General features: G+C 46.3%; 1 protein-coding gene across 4 annotated transcripts in view; it reads left to right on the forward strand.

The window, feature by feature from the left end:
* Positions 1 to 16,906, forward strand: part of RTN1 (reticulon 1) — a 116,885-nt gene that overhangs the window by 97,845 nt on the left and 2,134 nt on the right. For 2 of the 4 annotated variants that reach the window (XM_046941360.1, NM_001001466.3), the window contains 3 exons: positions 14,456 to 14,663; positions 15,778 to 15,916; positions 16,807 to 16,876. In XM_046941360.1, the coding sequence (XP_046797316.1) occupies positions 14,456 to 14,663; positions 15,778 to 15,916; positions 16,807 to 16,876 (417 nt within the window). Of the gene's footprint in view, positions 1 to 4,706; positions 4,936 to 14,455; positions 14,664 to 15,777; positions 15,917 to 16,806; positions 16,877 to 16,906 lie in introns of those variants that run through there. The other 2 variants (XM_040700549.2, XM_015287270.4) reach the window with 2 other exon arrangements.

Below are 16,906 nucleotides of genomic sequence, written 5' to 3' on the forward strand. Positions count from 1 at the left end.
CAGGTGTTGCAGAAAGAAAGCTTAAAAAGCAGATGCTGCCTCAAATCTAAATAGACCCAGAGACCCAAGAGAGAGGATTCCCGAGGTCACACAGGAAGCCTGTGGCAAACATGAGGGCTGAACATAGATCTCCTGAGGCACAGCCAATGCTGTGGTCTCAGGACTGTCTTTTCTTTTGTCTTCCAGTCCATTAAGACAATCAGTTAATGAAATGGAATTAATAATGCCAGCTGCAGTACCAGCAGTGCTGTAAGAGAGACGAATTTAGAAGCACGGGCCTACAAGCAGCAGGCTCAGGAGCAGGGGTAGTCTGTGAGCGGCGGATGAAACTGCTCCAATGGGGGAATGCAGGTCAGCTATAGTTTTAGGGGCTCATCAGCTTCATGATCAAATCTTGAAGGAGAAGTGAAGGCATACAACTGCCTCCCCCAAAGGGGAGAGATGCCTAATTGTAAGGTTTCAACCACTTGAAAAATGTAGCCCCTCTGGAAAGAAAGAAAGAAAGACAGACTTTTCTAGGTCAGTGGCAGGAATAAAGCCTTCATTCTTATGATCCTTGTGGTTCAAAAACATCGTTAAATAACCAGGAGAAATTATCCACTTCTGATGAGCCAGGAGTAAATCACAACTGATTCATACGTGTCAGACGTGCTGCCTCCCACGTCAGTCAGCAAGCTCCCGCAGAGCATCCCTGGGATGGTCAGTGGATGGGATCTACTCACTGAGGGACTGTACATCTGTAGTTCAAAATCCAAAATGGAAAACTGCTTCAAGTAATCATAGAATCGTTAAGGTTGGAGAAGACCTGTAAGACTATCTAGTCCAAACGCTGACCCATCAACGCCGTGCCCACTAAACTATGTCACTCTTCTTCAGAGTAGACCCGAATTGAAGGGTTTCCCTGCAGATGCCTCTTTCACTAGGATTAAAGGGAGGCAACAAGCGCAAAGTGGATTCCACCTGATTCTTTCACTCACTCATTTGACTCATGTCACATGCCTATTGCCTAAGACCTTATAAAAGGCTCAGATTTGGAGTAGAAAAAAATGGGTATGAAAAACAGTTGTGCTGAACAGAGAGTGAAACAGAAGTTAGAATATTATGTGACGTGTTGGGATGCAGCACTTCTTTTGTTATGAGTATTCAGCTCTCGATGTACATTGCACCAGTTTGAGACCATGTTGCCTTTTTTACCAGCATACTGATTTATTTTGTGGTATGAAGAGCTGAGAAAAAAGGTAATTAATTGCTGCATTGCATGTCCTAAGAGAAAACAACAAAGCCTTGGGCGTGAGACACAAGGACAAAGCTGTCCAAGGCACCTAGACTGTGATTAGCAATGGACCTGCAGTAGCCATCAGCATCTCAGTGATCCTTATGGGTCCCTTCCAACTCAGGATATATCTCTCAGCTACTGCCCTTTTCATCTGAGCTGCCTCTGAGCAATTCTGCAGCCCAGAAATGTGTTGAGCAAGAATGAGTGCAAGACAGCAGAGCCAGGATCTGGCCCATCCCATGCTATTGACAGACTCATCACTAAAATGTAATTGCTGGCTGCCCTTGGCTTGGAGTACTCAGGCAAAAATTCCCCATTGCTCTTGAGAGCTTCAAGACATATTAATGCGACTTTTAAAATAGCATCCCCTCTATTTTTGTTGCTAATGCTAAGAACAAATGAGCTAAGGAAAAAAACCCAACAGGCAGTGATCTCCCTTAATGCTGTTGTTGCCCTAAGTGCCAAGTGTTGGGATCTCACAGCACCATGCTGCAGATCTGGCTGCCCTCAATGTGTCCTGCGCTGCGTTGATGTGGGGTGATGCAGAACTCTGTTCTGCAAAACAGAATCAGTCCGAAGCGTCTTCAAAGTCACTGCACTTAGAGCAGAACTGCTGATAATTTTAGCTCTATCTTTGAATATGTCATCGTGAACTGTTCTTTGAAACCGATGCTGGTTTCCACCCCTGTCCTCCAGCAGGGTGCTTAGGGACAGCCTTGCAGTTTGGGGTTGTGCCTGATCCTTCCCGTGGAAGAACATTGCGGGTGCTTCTGAGCTATGATGGACTGGTGCACTGATTCAACTCTATTTACCAGAAACTCCTTAAACGTTGCTACCTCTGACCTCACCAGAGGTGATGCAGTCAGGCTGGGTCTTGGTGGAAGTGGGGGGAAGCCAGGCAGAAGTTGGAGAACAGTTCTGGTATAAGGCTGGTTGCATCAGTTCTGGGTGAGGATGGATGGCAAGAGATGAGGCAGGCAGCAGTTGCCTGCTCATGGATTACTTGAGGATTCCCTCAGGTAGGTCAGGAGGAGCTGGAAGCAAACAGGTAACCTTATTCTATTGAGTCCTTATCCTACGCTTCCTACGTGGATCATCATCTCCAGCAGAGCTACCTGATAGGCAAATACTGCTGAGCCCACTTAGCTTGTGGCTGTACCAATTTCAGGTGACCTCATTGAAACATCTGAAGGTCTGTAATCACCTCAGCAGTATCTTGCAGCAGGGGCTTTGCTGTGAACAGTGTTCTGAAGGAAGGAAATTCCACATACTGCTTTTAATCCTGCTTCAGTTCGTGACTGGAGAAAAACTGTTCCTCCATCCCTGCAATGTCCTGCAGTTTGTGCCATGAGCCCTGACCTGTGCACCTCTCACCTGTTGTAGATCCAGGCTGGGCCATGTTATCTGTGCCTTCCACTCTGCTCTGCTCCACAAACATTCGGTCAGTGGCCCTGGCTTCATTCTGCTGCAAGAAAATAGTCCTCACCCTCAGGCTGTTGATGGCCAGCTGTTTAGTCCTAATGCTGGCTCACATCCTTGGATGCATAATTTAAATTCTCATTGTAGAAATGCTTTTCTTATCAATTGCTATTTTAGCCATGGCGCTTTTGTTAAGCTTGGTGGGCAAGTCTGGGTTGACACGTGTACAGTGTAACTTCGGTGCCCATGGCGGTGGGGTACAGTGTGTCTTCTCACTGCTCTGTTGCTGGAGGTGTCATAGCCCTGAGTTTCAGTGATGTGCTATTTGAGGTCTCTCTGGCTTTTTTCAGGGACTGCAGCATTTGGGGATTTCCTGTGTCTGATCTTTTATATCAATTGCTTGTAAATAGCTCATGTAACGTGTTGGTGCAGAGCTGCATTCAGTGTGCAGGGCTAAAAGCAACAAGAGAGGTATTTTCTGCTTTTGCAAAGGGTCTGAACCAACCAGACCATGGTGAGAAGCCATCCCTTGCCAGGTTGCTCCTTCTTTTCTAAGGCAGGAAGTATGCAAAATCAAGGCTTGTACGTTATTGAACATTACTGTATGCAATGACAATTGAAGCCAGTTCCGCACCAATTAGTTAATTATTTCCCTGTTAGGGGACTGCAGATGCTGGATTTAAGCCGAGAGCAAGTCTCTCTGTGGATTTCAGAGATGATTTAGAAGCACAAACAATAGCTGCTGGCCCTGTAACCCCAGCAGAGCTTCCTAGGTAAAGGTTGAGATCTGACTATGGTGAACCACTCTGTAAATTCTGGCTTTCTTCTGTGAGATGAGTTACCTGAGGGAGGGATGAGTGACCTACTACTGCCAGCTGGGGAGATCTGTTAACTCAGGCGTTAAAGACTTGAGGTTTTTGGAGCCAAAAAAGCAGAGAGGTTCAAACTCATTTCCCTGTGCTGATGTGTGTATGACCTGCTGTCTCTGTGTTGCTGTTTTCATGTTTTAAAAAGAGAAAGAGCACTCAATATAAAATTGCTAAAGGAAAAAGATTTAATAAGCCATCATGGTCTGAAAGGTTAAATACAGCTGAGAGGTCCCCATCTGGGTTCAGCTGATGTGCTGTACCGTGGATCACTCTTCAGTCAAACGGGATGGATTTGGGGCAAGGTTTTTATGAGTAATAAAACCTGAAACAGACTGAGTGAAGGTAAGGCACTTCACATGGTATTTTCCATGTACCATGTGGCCATGGCTTGCTATGACATCACTGCAGTGGGGAAACTGAGGCAGGGGCAGCTTGCTCCCTGGAGCAGGAATGTCAGGGCTGGTGTTACAATCCAGCCATGGATGCACTGAGTTACTGCTGGGAGCTTTTTCACAAATTACCTCATAAACCTGCTGTCCTACATGGTGCGTGCAGCATTTTGGGCAGTGAGAGGAGGTAGTGCTTGGACCTGCACACGCCAGCAAGGGAGCAGCAGGGGTTGGTGGGAGGGGTGTGGGTGCTCTGCTGTTTTCTGCCGTTTCTAGAATAGTTTTGATGGGGGTGGGGGGGAAGGGGATTGCTTTGATGGGACCAGATCCTGCCCTTGGTTTTCCCCTGTCTGCTCCAAGACTTTTGGGAGGGGGGGAGGGGAGGCATCAGAACCTGGGGGTGGACGGGGAAATTCAGCTGTCCCCCCAAAAAACCCCAATAAAACACCCAATTTCATCACTCTCAAGAAATTTCTGGAACACGGATAGTCACAACCATGCAGCCACATAGGAAACAGTGCTCCCTGCCTCCACCCGCCCCAAATTTGTTTTTATTTCTTTTGCCATCAGGTTGCTTTAACCATTTCAGCAGCTCGGGGCCGCCGAGCGCAAAAGCTTTTGATTTGAAAGGGGACCGCATCCCCTTTTGAAAGGAGCCTGCTCCCTAGGGCAACCACATCACACTGCTGATTTGCTGCAGTGGAGACTGCAGCGCGTACAATATGCCCTCCCCCCTCCGCCCGTGCTGCTTACAGCATCAGTCCGGAGCTGAGCGGGGAGACGGGCGCGATACCCCATAACCCACCCATGCTCGGGAATGCCTGAGTGCTAACGCAGCGCCTCCGACCGCAGCACCGGCCACCCCTCCGCACGCCGAGATGCAAGCCAGTGCCGACTCCACCAAGATGGACTGTCTTTGGAGCAACTGGAAATGTCAGGGTATTATGTCTGTTCGAGTGTTGCATGCTAGAAGGACTGCATGGTAAAGGCAGGATCCGTCCATTTTCGCATTGTTCACCTGCGGGCCTTTGCATGCTTTTTTCTCTCCCTTCCTGCAAAGCTTTTTATTTGGGGGTTACGTTAAGAAAGGAAGGAAGAACCTTTCATTGTGCTGTTTGAATGCATTTCTCCCATCTCCAGCTGCCTCGCCCTGTGAGCACCCGGGATGCAGCACCTTCATCCCACCTCCCAGCCCATTCCCAAGCATCCTTTAGCAGATCACCCTCATCCCAGCATGATTTCTTCCCCTTGGAGCTGCAGGAGAGCCGGGCGACGGGGAATCCGTGCTGACCAGGGAAAGTGGGGCTGGAGGTGGCGGTGATGTGTGCTGGGTGCATCCTGCCCTGGGCACACCCATGGCCAGGGCTGAGCTGAGCGTCGGCACAAAGAAAACGCAGCTCTGGCGACAGTTCTTTGCTGTAGAGTTGCTGTTTTTGTGTGCTTTATTGCATTTCCCAGCACTCCACCGAGCCATGTGGGGGAAAATATTGCAGGGGTATGTGTACGGGAACAATAGCATCTCCGTTTTGGGCTGATTTTCAGTGATATGGAGCGGGTTGGTGCCTGCACTGGGTGGGGCTGGCACCTTCTGGGGCGCCTCGGCCGGCTCTGCAGCCATTTTTAGTTGGTTTCACCCTTCCCAGCCGGCATCCAGCCTTTGTTTTGCTAAAGGCAAAGCCTCCGTGAGGCTGTGAGCTGGGCAGATCGGGAGAAAAGCGTGTGGCAGTTCTGCGGGCAGGCAGGACACGTTCGGTTTGAGTGTGGTTTTTAATTTTTAGGTGCGTGTTTACATTGAGCAGAGCGTACATGGTGCTCACAGCGGGGTCCTGGGAGAGAGATTAGAGCATCGTCTTGTTAAAGGGACCGGGATGCTGGCAGACAGAGCTCTGTAAAGGGAGACTGCATGTAACAGGAGCCAGGAGTCCATCCTGAAGTGCTTTTGGGGAGGGCAGGAGGAGGCAGACAGACAGACAGATGCTGGTTTTCAGGGGGTATTTCTGCAATCTTAATACACCAAATTGTATCCGTGGTCTGAGGGTTTTTTTTTTTTCAGCAGGAATCTGGGAAGTAAACAGATGCACCTGTTCAGTGCCAGCCTGCAGCAGCTAGGGCTTTCCACTCCTTAACCCAGGGTTTTCCATAGGATTGTTTGATTCATTCGGCTCTTATGGGAGAGCCTCACCTAAACCCGAGTCTTTCCATGTGAGATTTAAACGTGAGCATCCTTGCGAGGTGGGGCTGGGGATTTTGTTTGTTTCATTTCCTAAAAGGTGAAGGATTCTGCTGATACCCCTAAAAACGCTGCTGTGCTGAGTCAGGTTGTTGAACCACCTGTACTGAGAGGCAGCCGAATTTTTAACCCTTTTTTTAGCAGGAAAAAGAAAAATTATTTATTCATAAGGTTAAAAAAAAAAGGGGGTGACAACAAAGGGCACGCTGCTGTTGTTTAATTAATAATTAATCATCAGTAACAACTGCAGGCTTTCTCTGTTTCTCTGCTTTCCTTTTTGAAATCAAGGGGCAGAAAATTAAATGGCACAACATGACCCACGCTGGTCTGAAACAAAAAAGGATGGGAACAAAACTGACGCAGCTGAAATAAATCACCTGCCTCGGTGCCACATCATCTGCATATCGTTCTCGGTCTTGGTTGGCGCTCTCTGCTTTAGAAACCATCCTGCAGAAAACATGAAGCACAGAGCATGATTTCTGCCAGCGAAATTCTTTGATCGCTCTCAGATAAAATAGAAGGTATTTAAAATGCAGAGGAATGAAGACTGAAGATTGATTCAACGATTCTTCTGGTATCTATTATTCATGTACTTTCCGTCTCAACCCAGAATATCAGTTTCATGAAAATCTGGGATTGTATGATTTTGCCAAGTTCATCCTCCATAGAATTATGGTTCCTCCTGAAAACTCTGGAATATGGCTGTGAATGTAACAGATGCAGTCACAGACCTCAGTAAATTCTGAGCGTATTTGTACTGAAATTATGGAAATGAAATGCTGAGGTTAACCTAAGTTTTAATTAATAAAGAGCCAAGCAGCTCTATCATTGGTTTGCCCTTACAGAACTTCAAATTGGTGTAAAATTTCATAGGGGTCTGGAGGAGCTGCAGGGATGCTTGGTGAAGCTTTGGCTTTGCCCCACCGAATCTACGTACTGTTACTTTCCTTTGGAGGACTGCTGCTAAACACGCTTAGAAATATTGCAATGAGTTTTACCCACCCATCCTGCAGGTAAAGCCTGCTTGTGTCAATGGTAGATCCTGATACAGCCTTTGGGGAGAGCAAGAGAGCACATCAACCCTGCTAGGCACCTGCTTCTTGCAAAAGATTGTCATGGGTAGGTGATGCATTGGAAGCAGGCTGAGATTGAGCCATCCATAATGCATGAGTGTTTGGAGAAAGATCTCCAGCTGGGCATGCTGGTGGCTGGAGCTGATGTCCATGCTGGGGACTCATCCCCATGCCTCTCTGCACAGGTTTCTCTGGGTTAGGAAGCTCTTGGCACCTCAGCCTGTTGGGCTCCTTGGTGGTAGCACACCGGTTCCCCTTCTACTGTTTCTTCTGCATGCCAGCCCCCAGCTGGCCATAAGTGACATGCCTGTTGATTATAAACCAGTGTGGAAAAGGACTGCAGATTTCATCAAATCTGTCCAGCTGCCATAACACCACTGGAACTGGAGTTATTGAAGACTGGTTTCTTGACAGCTGACTCCAGAGAACCAGCTTCCCTTCTTGACTAATACATCAGCTGGTTTGGTAAGGGTGCTGAGAAGCTGCACCAGCCGTTCATGGCAACATTCCCCACTTTAAGAGGGATAAAGAAGTTCAATGACAGTTATAAGGATGCGTGCTGTTAACATATAGTCTTATTGACAGTTCTGAAGTCTGTCCAGTTACCTCTATTACTGTGAAAGCTCATTTCAGCCTATCAGTACATTCAGTGCTTTCCTGAAAATACGTGTGTGGACCAGCTGGAATCACCTTGCCTGGCTCAAATGAGCTCTCCACCTTTGCAGCAGCTACAGGTCTGTCCCAGATGTTGGTTTTTACATTGGACCTTGGTAGAGCTAAAGTCTTGGAACAAACTCATCATCTAATGCAACCTATTTAGCAAATATCTTCAAGAAACTATACTAACTGGTGGAGAATTGACATCCTGATTTTGCAGCTGATTTCCTGCGAAATTTGAATTAGATTTGTCAAGATATATTTCCACTTCCAGATTTGCTTTCACTTTTTGTTGCTGCTACATAAATCCAATCAATCCTTCTTTGGGCACATCCCTGTTGATGGCAACAGGACTGCAAGATCAAGAGTTTAAAATCAGAGGACAAGCTGTTTTAGGCATGAGCTTCATACTGTTTGGTTGCCAGCTTTCTCAACAAACACAGTGATCTAGGTAATATCGAAAGGGAGATTTCAATAGCTCTACCCAAAACTTGCTCTGTACACCTCCTGTTTCATATCTGAATGTAAATCTCTCCTTTTTTTTTTACTTTTAAGAACAGATAAACAATATTTTTTTATTGCCAGAACAAAGAAAAAAATCCCCCAAATTAAGATTAAGGTATTCCATATGGAGTAATTTAGTATCCAGCAAGAGGGTGATGATGTGGCAATAGCTGAAGGCAACACTGGAGGACTTCCATCAGGTCTCTAGGAAGTCCTCCCAGAGTGAGTTTGGTATCAAAGGGGTAACCTCTCCATGTCATATTCTCATAGCTAAAATAGATCTGAGCCTTAATTTTGAAAGTCTGCAGATTTTCAGATGTTTGGATAGAGTTAGGAAGGGTCTGGGTCTGTTAGTTTGGTCCAGGAGCATCTCAGAACAGTCTACAAATTTCCATAGCATCGTGGGCATTCAGGGACTGCACTCAGGGACTCTGCTTGGTCCCTTTGTTCTCTGCTTTCTTAATATAAGAACACCACCACCTTTATAGAACCTGGTAAGGGCAGAGAGTGGTGTGGTTTGATGAGCAGGGGATGTGTGGAAGGATGTTTTTTTTTTTTTACCTTTAGATCAAATATTGGTCTCAGCTCTCTCACGTGAAAATAGTAGTAACAAAAATAGCAACAACCACAGGAGAGCTGATTTATTTATTGTCAACCTTCTTGTGCTTCTGTCTACCCAAGCCCAGACTGGTGTCTTACATAAGGCTATCAGTCCTTTTTGAGCTCACATAAGGCAATCCTGATTTTGCAGATGGAGGAGGAGGTGGGCTGGAGAGCATTCCATATCATTTTCCCTGGTCCTGTTCCTGCTCCAGGTTTCTCCTCATCAGGATTTGGGGTTCAGGTTGAGCATTGGAGCTGAGAGATGATAAAGACATGGAGTTAGACTGAGGACAGGAATGTCGTGGACTAGGTGTGAGGAAGGCGGATAAGTACGGAGAGATTCCTCAAGACTGGAGATGAAGAAGAAGAAGAGATGCCTGACAAAACAACACAAATGCTCCGCCTTGGCTCTGCTGTTGATCACAGCAGTCTTCTGAAGGCACCAGACTGCTCATTAAATGTTGTATCCATCTGTATTCTGTTTTAGTCAGATCTGTTGTGGGAAGGGGAGCAAAGGCTATGGATCCTCCCCTGGAGAGAGGGAGGAAATCATGTCCCCACAGCCTGTGGTTAAAACTGAGAAGTGGCATTTCTTTGAGCACGAGCAGTATTTACTTCTTTTTGAGGACTCATCTCTAGCAGTCGTATTTGTTGACAGATATTGTTGCAGCAATGCTATAAACAAGACTTCCCTTCTTAAATTGGATTTCCTAAGCCTTTCACTGCCAGTAGGCCTGGGAAATGTATTATGAAGTCTCTATTGTATTGCACTGTATACAGAATAAAAGACTTCTTCTCAGTTCTCATTAATACTAATATTACACAGGGAATGAAGCTGTACAACCCATTGATTTTACATCCCAAAGAGGCCCAATGGGACCTCCGCTGTTGGGAGGGCAGCTTGATCACATCCACAGGTTTATTAGTATGCTGAAAACGTACAACCTTTATTTGATCCTCAAGGTCCGTGGCTCTCATCTGAAGGCTGCAAACAAGGTTTTTGTGCACACTTTTTGTGCTAACTAAATTCTGCTTGACGGATGTTCATTTTTCATACAGTTGTTGCAGTAGAGGAAAAGCTTTCAATATAAGGAGAGAACAGAGATGTTCAAGGGAAGGCAGGGAGAACCTGTGGAAGATGTGAATTGATCAGAGCGTGCACAGCCATTCTTCATCAATTTTCACCTTAAAATGCTTGCTTTGAGGCATGGAATGGGACGATCCCCATTTTTTAAGAATACAGTCATGCAGAAGTCTGAAGGCAGGAACGCATCTCAGCTGCAGGCTGGTCAGATTGCCCTGTTCTTTCTCTGGAATCTTCTCCCAGGAGCTTTGGGCTGCAGCTGCCCCATATCACAGTGTTTCTGGCGACCACAGAAACCACCAGAGCTCAGTTCTCATGGTTTCCACACAGGTGTGAGGAAAAGGGAATCAGGAGCATCACTTCTTGGCCCACCTCAGCCATCTCGAGCTTTTCACCCTCTTGTACTGCTCTTTCCAGCCCCAGGTCTGTCTTCTGGCTTTTGTGATGCCAAATATCCAGGAGCAGAAACATTTTCTGTTGAAAGTCATGGCGTGAGCCGAGTGAGCTTTCAGGCACTGTGCTTAGGAGCAGTTCCTCGATGTCACAAGCATTGCATTCTGCTGCTATTATTCATATCTGGGAGGTTACTTTTAATTTACCTTGCAAGCACTGGTATTTCCTGGCTGCTGATATCGACAGGTAATTGCTTAAATCAGAGAATGTACCTTTGTACATCGTTAGTCTGGCCAATAGCCCCAAACAAAGAGCTGATATTCATTTAATAAGATGAAATTATACTATGAATTGCAGCTGAGACACTGCTTGGCACCGCTGAAAGCTTTTTCTTTCCAATTCATGCTACTTGAGTAAAATTGTACAAGTTCTGTTGTGAGTTAGAAAATACAGACAGGCAACTCAGATAAATAGCTCATCGAATATGCTTCTGCAGAAAAAAGCTCTTCAAAGACAGTAGCAGTGACCTGCAGCAGTCTGCAACACTGCTTTCATAGAGATTGCTGGAGAGTCCCCCATAATAAATACAAAGTCTTTGGAGACTGAGAGTGTTCTGGCAAAACCCAGAGCCCTTTTGTAACGGCACAACTGAGCCAGAGCTCTGCTGCGTCGTACTGGAAAGGGCACAAAGTGACTGAGGGAGGGATTCTGCTTGCTTCTTCCAGGAGGCTGAAGGGAGATCATGAAAAGCTGCAGCTGAACTGCTGCTGCATGTTAATGGGCATGGTCAGGACTTGGAGTTTGGGTTTTCAAAACAGAAGGTTTTCAATGAAACTGAGGCAGATTTCAGTGCCTATTCTCCAGGTCTGTGTTTGCAGGTTCTTGCTGAAAAACGTCAGTGCTCTGAAGTTATCGTTTTAGCAGTCACAGCTATGTGTTCCTCAGCCAGACAGATTGACTTGCTGTCCGGCTGCATGCACATCACATAGCGACGGGCTCACGTGGCACCAGCCTTCTGCTTCATGCATATTCAGCATGCGTTGCTCAGAATCATGCCATTGTCGTGGGTCTGGGCAGTATCACATGTGCCCACACAGCCTACAACAAGCCCTGGTCTTGCAGGACCCTTGCCTGCACCAGGACCCTATGGCGTAATTTTTCACTAAGACTTGACCAAAACATCTGATGGTGATGTCAGGTTTACAGCATTAGCTCAGCTTGTGCTCGCTGTGTTCCTGTGCGCTGGGGATGCTGGTCTGAGCCTGGCGTGGACAGTAAAGCCATGGGGCCAGCAGGTGTTGGAGTGAGCCATGAGGTTCACCTCCCTACACCACTACCTGCTCCTTTGGAGACAGAAGTGATGGCTGCTGGACATGGGCACCATGCAAGGACCTCCACCTGCCTCCTCCTTGCTGAGATTTTCCACCTTGCAGCTGGCACATATTTTTTCCATGCACATGGGAGTATTTGCGTCAAGTCTAAAAGACACAGGATCCCTTCCTCCCAGGTCTCATTTGGCTGGTGAAAGAGGCCAGGTGCCTCTCATCTCCTTTCTCATGCATGCACACAGCCCCAGAACTGTGTCATTTGGCCTCTCTCCATCTCATGGCTGTGGCAAGGCTTTCCTTACCTGATAGAGCTTAGTAAACACCACAGCTGTCTCAGTAAGGGGCAGTTTGCAGGATATACATACACAACAAAACCTCTCTTCAGCCATTCAGCATCCCTTATTGAGAGGAATCAGAAGACGCAGTTTGGCAAATCAACATCTATGCAGCCACCTTCAGCCTTGCAGGAATTGAGGCAGAATGCCATAGAAAGAAAGAGCTGCTGCTTTTGAGCCTTATCAGCAATCGGTATTAATCCAGGGAACGCCACAGAAATGGGCTGCTGTGGTTTTTGCTCTGCTCCCAGTTGTTTGCCTACTTGCTAGGTAGCATTTTTCACTGGTACGTGGCCTTTTTGTTTCATCCACGGGTGATAATGCACATACAGCACCCTTAGCCAGCTTACCTATCCATTTGATAGCAAGATATTTTGAAACACAGAATTTAAGCATCTCAAAAAGTGAGATTTACATGAATTTCCAAAAGTGTCCTCTGACAGAGGAATTTTTAAGCAGAAAAAGGATCGAGCTGTGAATACTGCTGCCTGTCCAACTGCTCACTGGTAGAAGCACACCAGTTGTTGTGCTGTGCTGCAGGATTTTGTAGTGATTTCACTGAAAAAGAGAATGAAAAGCGGTAAACACCACAGACTTATCTTCTGGATGCCATTTTGTAAGGAGGCATTGCAAGATGCACATTCCAACTCTGAGACACTGCAAGCAGCCTGTGGAGTTCCAGCTGCATGGACACAGCTGTGTCTGCTACCAACCTCCCAGATGGGAGTGCATGCCCTATGCTGTAAGTGCGTCTTCAGAGCATCCACCAGCCCATGCCCTGGGGTTCTTGCAGGAAGGAGACGTGGCCATACAACTGGAGAGCCTCTGCCAGGTACCCAGTTCACATGCTCACACTCAGCATGTGCCACTGATTGCCTGGTCCCTTGATGCAGTCCTTGGATCTCATCATACACACTCCCAATCGTAGGTCCGGTGCTCAGTGCTGGTACTTAGAAATATGAAAGAGTCATTATGTTGTGTATATTGACGGAGATTATAGTAGGATGGGAATGTTGCATTCAGTAATCCAATAGCAATTTTGCACTCAAGCCCATTACTTTGAAAAGCAACGCTAATGTGTGTAATAGTAATGAGTAATGGCTCATTGACTCAAGGGAAACATGCAGTGGTGACTCACAGTGTTTTGAGATTAGATGATAAGAACTACTGTGTTGGATTAATATGGTTTCTTTTTGTATTTGTGAATTTTCTTTTGACAGATTGCATTTTTCCCAGAATTTACTCATTGTTCAGATTATTTGACAAGTGGCATCTAAGAAGTATGCTTGGCTTGTGTTGTGCTCAAGCTGTTCATGAGGACAGCGTGTGAAATTAGAGCTGCTTTGTTTAGATTGTCATGAACCTTTGGCTGGAAGAGGGGTCCTCCTAGAAACAGATTCTCAGTGTAGATAAATTTACCATTGTGGACTGAATCCAGTGATCATTTCTTAAAATTTGGATCCTATATTGTCTATTTCTGTTGGTAAGATTGCCTGCTGGAGTGCCTAGTAGAAATGATATGAGCTGAGTGAAAAGCACTGGGCAAAATGGTCTCCTTTATAAGTGTAAAAATATATTATTGGCAAATGTTTTCTTCCCATTGTTTTATCCTAACACCTCCCATGTATCTAGGCAAGGAAAGAAGAAGAAAGGATTTTTTTTTTAATAGTTCTGAGATGATCAGATTTGTAGTAGCAAGAGGAATTACTCTGCACTTTCAGGTTCCATTTGTTTCCTACCCATGTAAGTGAATGGTTTCCTACCCATGTAATTATTAAGCAGTGGCAAACCCAGGAGTTTTGTTACTTCAGAAGTAACAAAATGATATTGTTAAAACTGTGAATAGCTGAATAGGATGTTGGTTTATGGTGGCTAATCCCAAATTTTCTCATTTGTTTATCAACAGCCAAAACTTGAAGGCGTTTTGATCCAGAAGTGGAAAAACATTAGCATTTGGACCAGTGACCAAAAGAAAACCCAGAGTTTCAATGTAAAATAGGAACTTTCATGAGCTTTTTTTCCTTAACCTTTCTCTGCAAAATTGTGGCTGAGGACAGACGTCCTTCTTAGCTACCGCAGCCACATAAAGTGCAAGGATTCCATCTAGGTCATCACTTCTCCTTTCCTCCACCTCTGAAGTCGCTGAGCTGCTTTCAGCCAAGGAAATTCCTGATGACGTTGGCGTGAGGAGGGGCACCTCTTCTCCCTTCATCCTCCAGTGAAGGCCGCAAGCATGGCAGTGCTCTTGAGGCCCTCCCAGCTCTTGCCATTAACACGTTGCTCTTCTCTCCCCAGCTATCAACCTGTTGTACTGGCGCGACATCAAGCAGACAGGGATCGTGTTTGGCAGCCTCCTGTTGCTGCTCTTCTCCCTGACCCAATTCAGCGTCGTCAGTGTTGTGGCCTACCTGGCCCTCGCCGGCCTCTCGGCCACCATTAGCTTCAGAATCTACAAATCAGTCCTACAGGCCGTGCAGAAGACTGATGAGGGCCATCCCTTCAAGTGAGTGCTTTGCGGTCATGGCTGGGGATCAGGTGTCTTGTGGAAGATCCATTCCTAGTGGAAAGTCTCATTTCTTCAGCTGCTGCTCTATAAAATTCTTGCTCATAACAGGAGTTTCCATTGTCCAGAGTCTCAAGAGTCACATTGGCTCAGATTTGGGGGGGGGGGGGGGGAACGATAAAAATCTGTGAAAGCAATTGTCCTCTGAGAAATGGACATTTTTTTCCTGAAACTCTAGAGATCGTGACATTTATAAGCAGATGCAGAAAAGTGGTTTCACTAAAAATAATGATGACACAGTACTTCTGCAAGTAGGAAGAGTATCACTTCTGGGCACGCTCTGTTGGATGTAGAGGGGATATTGGTATCTTCTCTCCAGCACTGCTGGGCTGTGACAGGGCAATGCATCACCTCTGGGGCTGATGCTTGTTAAGCTCTCCCCGCTCTACTCAACACCTGGGCTGTTTGTCCAGCTGATGAGGGATCCTTCATCCTCTGCTGTGCCAAGAAGCCCATGAACCAATTCAGGGAACTGATGTGGCTTCCCAGCACACACTGAAAAATGTTGCTTGGTTTGCTGCTCCCTTGGTTTCACTTGGGACTCAAGATCTGAACATAGCTCAGTTGGAGTTGTAGGGCAGGCAGAGGGTTGAAGGAGCAAGAAGGGGATGAATCTGCCTGGGGCAGCGTTGGTCCCAAAGATGACACATGGCTAGGCAGCAGCACTTGTTCCTCCAGAAGTTGCTAGCTGGAGAAGTCCCCTTCTGCAAAGGTAGTGTTGCACAGAAGTTTGTGGGGAACCCTGCCAGTGAGGATTTGCACCCTACTTTGGGAATAGTAAAGAGAGCCCATCCAGACCAGGATCTGCATGGGGACAGGGCAAAGCTGTAGTCAAACAGTCCCAGTGCAGCATGCAGTGGCCCAGGCAGACAGGTCATGCCAGGCAAAGGCAGCATGTGCTGGTGGCTGTGTGCCTGCAGGAGGGGGTTACATTGCTCCCGCTGCAGATAAGTGAGGGCTGGGGAAGAGGGGGTGATGAGGAGACAGGCACGAGCGTGCAGCGTGCACAGTGGTGAACCTGGCTGGGTTTGTAACTGCCCTGTGTTTCTGGCAGAGCCTACTTGGATATGGAAATGAATCTCTCACAGGACCAGATTCAGAAATACACAGACTGTCTGCAGCTATACGTCAACAGCACAGTCAAAGAGCTGAGGAGACTCTTTCTCGTTCAGGACCTTGTGGATTCTTTAAAAGTAAGACTGCTTCAAATATTTTTAACCCTTCTCTAGAGGACCAATTTACATTTCAAAGTGCTGTTTCCCATGTTGACACTGTCCTTATAAAACTGAGTTTTGTGTAGCTCCAGATTTCAACGTTGCGATCCTATTTGATTTCCAGTCTGCTTGCTTCCAGTAGCTTAGTTAGGCAATCTGCACTTGAAGTTGTTCATCCATAATACAGGAGTTACAAAAGATGAGGACCAGCTTAGCTCCTGCAGGTCTGGAAGCACCTCTTGTTGTGCTCTCTGTGACCTTGCCACAGAATAGTGGCTTTCCCTTTAATCCCTCTGGTGCTGAGGTTTTCCTAACTGTGGACTTTCCTTCTGTGGAGGATTGTCCTCTTTCCCTCCCTGCTGAGACAGATACTTGTTTTCAACCTTCACCCAAGTTGATGTTCTCTAGAGCAAAGGGCAGATTATTAAGACAGCAGACATAGGTTAGGCTTCTAAATTACTACAGGTTTTTAGAAGAACGTACCCTTCTCCCAGTTCTCAATAGTTTGCAGTCGTTGGAATGATCACTGTGGTGTTGTTAGCCATAGGCAGGGGCTCGAATGACCCCCGCCTTCATCAAGACTGGATGCAGAAATCTACCTGTGCCACACTCAGTGCAGGGTCCTAAATGAATGCAATTAAGTCCGAAATGTGCATGAAAGTTCAGCTAGGAGTGTGAGAAGCAGTAAACTGCAGAAAGGAAAATGGGTGTATACACCCAGAAAAAGTTCCTAGTTCCTGATGTGCCTTACTTAACACATCCCTTTACACATGAAAAAAGGCTAACGTGCCATTATATTAGCTACTTAAGTGAACTCATTTCTTCTTAGCTGACACTGGGGATGATGTAATGATCTGTTTCTCATTTAGTTTGCAGTACTAATGTGGCTGCTGACTTACGTGGGAGCCCTCTTCAATGGCCTGACTCTTCTGATAATGGGTAAAAATCATCATTTCTTTTAAAATCTAT

Source organism: Gallus gallus, chromosome 5, assembly GCF_016699485.2.
Source record: "Gallus gallus isolate bGalGal1 chromosome 5, bGalGal1.mat.broiler.GRCg7b, whole genome shotgun sequence".
In the NCBI taxonomy this organism is placed as follows: domain Eukaryota; kingdom Metazoa; phylum Chordata; class Aves; order Galliformes; family Phasianidae; genus Gallus; species Gallus gallus.